Here is a 3,212-nt window from a genome sequence, read left to right as displayed (position 1 = left end):
GGGGCGCGCGGGGGCTGCCCGCCCGGCTGACCCCGACCCCTGCCCTGCAGGCGAAGCGCGCGGGCATCACCTGCATCGTGCTGCCGGCCGAGAACAAGAAGGACTTCTACGACCTGGCGGCCTTCATCACCGAGGGGCTGGAGGTGCACTTCGTGGACCACTACGACCAGGTGTTCAGCATCGCCTTCCCCGGCCCCGAGCGGCAGGCCGAGGCCGAGGCGCTGGCCGTGGAGCGGTGATGGCCGCAGAGGCCCAGGGACACTGACGCCGGCCCCCGAGGGGCCGCGGCCCCGACACACGGCGCCCAATCATGGCGCGGCGCGCCCGGGCCCTCGTATTTAATCATGAGTAAAGACGCATTCGCACAACCCGTCGGCCTCCTGTGTTTCCCGCCCGAGCCCAGACAAGAGGCGCCACGCACGCAGATGGGGGGAGCAGAGGTTTATTGGGGGGGGGCGGCGGTCTCAGTCCTTCTTGGCGGCGGCCTTCCTCATGGCGGCCAGCACGCTGCTCAGCTCCTCCCGCTTCCTCTTGGCGCGGATGTGCGTCCCCACCTGCGGGGAGAAGCGCGTGGGCTCGGGCTCGGGCCCGCACCCCCGGACCCCGCCGGCCCGCCGACCACCTACCCTTTTCTTGATGAACTTGAGCGCCCGCTTGTCCTTGGACACCTTGAGCAGCTCCATGGCGCGCCGCTCGTACGGGGCGAAGCCGCACACCTCGCGGATCATGTCCCGCACGAACTTGGTGTGCTTGGTGAGGCGCTGCGGGGCGGGGGCTGCGTCAGCGCGGCCGGGCTCGGGGATTCGGGGGTCCTGAACCCCGGGGAACCCCCCCGCGCTGTCGCGATGCCTCGCCCCCCCTCTACATTCCAACCTCTGTCAAACTCCTACTCATGCGGCAGAACCCCAAGCTCGGAGGCTCCCGCCCGCCGCGGCTCACTAGAGCGAGGAAGGCCCCAGGGCCGGGCCCCGGCGCACCCGGCTCCCGCACTCACCCCGCGCCGGCGGCTGTGCCTCGGCTTGCTCACGTTCTTGGTCACTTTGTGGCCCTTGTTGAGGCCCACGGCCATGGGGTAGCGCAGAGCCATGGCTGCGGGGAGAAGATACCGAGTCCGTGCGTGGCCCCTGCCTCCCGGAACCCCGCTCCCAGGCTCCCTTCGGCGCTCTCCCCACCCCCAGCCACAGTCCAAGCGGACTACAGTGCGAGGGACCGCGGATGGCAGCGGATGCGGGCTCGGGATAAAACGCCAACCTGCAGTTCTCCGATGGCTGCTGCGGCGGAAGGGCCGGCACCGCACGGAACCCTGGGATATTTACTCCGAGCTGGAGTCGTGGGCTAGAGAGACGACGGCAGCACGCGCGCCCCCTGGCGGCCGGAGGCCCCAGCAACAGCTCTGAGCATGCGCACCGGTGCTTCCCCCCCCCCGCCCCCGCGCGTGCGCGTGCGCATTTCCTTGGGAATTATCCGACACCGCCTCCACCCGAGCGGGCGTGGCCTTGGGTGCTGGGGTGGGAGTTAAGAATTTGGTTTGTTTTAAACCCGCTGAGCACCTCGCTATAGTCCCTCAAGTTCGAATCCAGGTGAGGGCTGCGAGGGGTGGTGCGCGCCTGCAATCTCAGCACTCAGCATGCCAGATTGGAAGGCAGCCTGGGGTACCCAGCAGGTTCCGGGCCATCTTGAGCTGTCTCTGATGAAAAGTTTTGAAAAGGTTGGGGAAGGTGTTTGAGTGGTGACGTTCTCCTCTCACAAGCCCCAGGCCCTGAAACGCAGGACTAGCCGGGCGCTGGTGGCTCATGCCTGTGATCCCAGCTACTCAGGAGGCCGAGGTGAGGCTCAAAGCCAGCCTGGGCAGGAAGGTCTGTGAGACTCTTACCTCCAACGAACCACCAGAAAACCGGCAATAGTGCTGCGGCTCAAAGTGGTAGAGTGCTAGCCTTGAGCAATATTACTCAGAGCGCCCAGGCCCTGAGTTCAAGCTCAACGACTGACCCCTCCCTACCCCCCAAAAAAGGTAGTCCTGGATGAAAATGGAAATTGAATCCCACTTCAGTCTTAAAGGCAGGCCCTGTGCCTGCAACTTAACCCTTGATATTCACATCTGTGCAATGCAATTAATAATGCCCTAGTTCTGCAACTATAAACAGGGGGCCTAGGTGTTCTGCAAACACCTGGCACTGCGCCCCTGGTGTCTAATGATGCAATTTAAGGTGCTGATGGGAACAGTGAATTGGTGGAAAGAGAAAGGTTGCAGATTTTTTTCTTTTAATCCCATTTATCCTCATGAGTGTCAGTTTGGGAGTTGCAGAGTGAGCCCATTATTTCCAGTCTGAGATCCTTGGACAGAACAAGGCATAGTGTTTAAAATGTTGTATTCATCCTTTTTCTTCTTCTTTCACTGATTACTGGGGCTTGAAATCAGGGCCCACAACTGTGGCTCAGCGATTCCACTCATGGCTGGTGTTCTACTCTTGAGCCTCCAGGATGGCTTCAATCTACAATCCTTTGATCTCCACCTCCTGTGTAGCTCAGATTACATCCATGAGCCACTAGTGGCCAGCTGTTGATAGCTGTAAACCATTGGTGGTTTGCAGATACATAGTTCAAATGGGGCTGGTGCAAGAACCCCAATTCCTGCCTCCCTCCCACCCCCCACCCCCTCCCCCGCTCTAACCCTCTGTGTTTTGATTACAAAATAGGAGCACCCTTGGGCTGGGAAGAGGCCGTCTTGCAGGTCTGATGAGCTGCGGTCCCCCTTTCCACCCACCGCTGGGGTGGCCGGTGAAGCCTCCATACCTTTCTACCTGAGTAGTTCCGGCCCCTTTCCCTGAGAAATTTGAGCAGGTGGATGGAAGCAAGGCAGGAACTTTTATTATGAAGTGGGGAGCTCCCTCACCCTCCTCCTCACCCTAAGACAAGAGTTCCAGACCTGGGTCTGGAGAAGGTCCTAGAGGTCGGGCTGGGAGCTGGGGCAGGCCCCACGGGCGGCGTGACCCGGGGTTGGGTCACATCACTGCCGTGGGCCTCAGTTTCCCCGTCTAAAAAGTGGAGGCGATGACGTCACTAGCGCCGGCCCGGTGACGGGGGCGTGCGCGTTCGGGGGGGGGGGCGAGCACCCGCACCGGGCCGCAGCTCGCCTTTGCCTTTCTGTCCTGGGCTGTGGCCGGCGGCACGTCTGCAGGTTGCACGGGCGGCGGGATGGACCGTGAGGGCCG

General features: G+C 62.2%; 3 protein-coding genes across 3 annotated transcripts in view; 1 reads left to right on the top strand and 2 right to left on the bottom strand.

Annotated features, from left to right (window-relative positions):
* Positions 1 to 358, top strand: part of Lonp1 (lon peptidase 1, mitochondrial) — a 16,031-nt gene extending 15,673 nt beyond the window's left edge. Inside the window, exon 15 of the mRNA XM_013022659.1 lies at positions 12 to 358. Coding sequence (XP_012878113.1) covers positions 12 to 239 — 228 coding nt within the window. The 3' untranslated portion in view covers positions 240 to 358. The remainder of the gene's footprint in view (positions 1 to 11) is intronic.
* Positions 359 to 427: 69 nt separating this feature from the next.
* Positions 428 to 1,312, bottom strand: Rpl36 (ribosomal protein L36). Its single transcript, XM_013022733.1, has 4 exons — positions 1,252 to 1,312; positions 995 to 1,089; positions 627 to 761; positions 428 to 554 (listed from the first exon to the last, which is right to left on the bottom strand). The coding sequence occupies exons 2-4, from the start codon at positions 1,085 to 1,087 to the stop codon at positions 465 to 467; spliced, it is 318 nt and encodes a 105-aa protein (XP_012878187.1). The 5' UTR covers positions 1,088 to 1,089; positions 1,252 to 1,312; the 3' UTR covers positions 428 to 464.
* Positions 1,313 to 3,002: 1,690 nt separating this feature from the next.
* Hsd11b1l (hydroxysteroid (11-beta) dehydrogenase 1-like) overlaps positions 3,003 to 3,212 on the bottom strand; it is a 3,155-nt gene continuing 2,945 nt past the window's right edge. The window contains exon 8 of the mRNA XM_013022658.1: positions 3,003 to 3,035. Coding sequence (XP_012878112.1) covers positions 3,003 to 3,035 — 33 coding nt within the window. The remainder of the gene's footprint in view (positions 3,036 to 3,212) is intronic.

The sequence above is a fragment of the Dipodomys ordii genome, unplaced genomic scaffold (assembly GCF_000151885.1).
Source record: "Dipodomys ordii isolate 6190 unplaced genomic scaffold, Dord_2.0 Scaffold64, whole genome shotgun sequence".
Classification (NCBI taxonomy): domain Eukaryota; kingdom Metazoa; phylum Chordata; class Mammalia; order Rodentia; family Heteromyidae; genus Dipodomys; species Dipodomys ordii.
This window is presented reverse-complemented; position numbering and strand designations above follow the sequence as displayed.

Excerpts from the sequence above, each read along its gene's own strand:
- Rpl36 (XM_013022733.1), bottom strand. The coding sequence starts at position 1,087 with ATGGCTCTGCGCTACCCCATGGCCGTGGGCCTCAACAAGGGCCACAAA. Across the intron at positions 762-994 it reads GGCACAGCCGCCGGCGCGGG|CGCCTCACCAAGCACACCAA; the intron begins GTGAGTGCGGGA and ends CCCGCCCCGCAG. Across the intron at positions 555-626 it reads TCAAGTTCATCAAGAAAAGG|GTGGGGACGCACATCCGCGC; the intron begins GTAGGTGGTCGG and ends TTCTCCCCGCAG.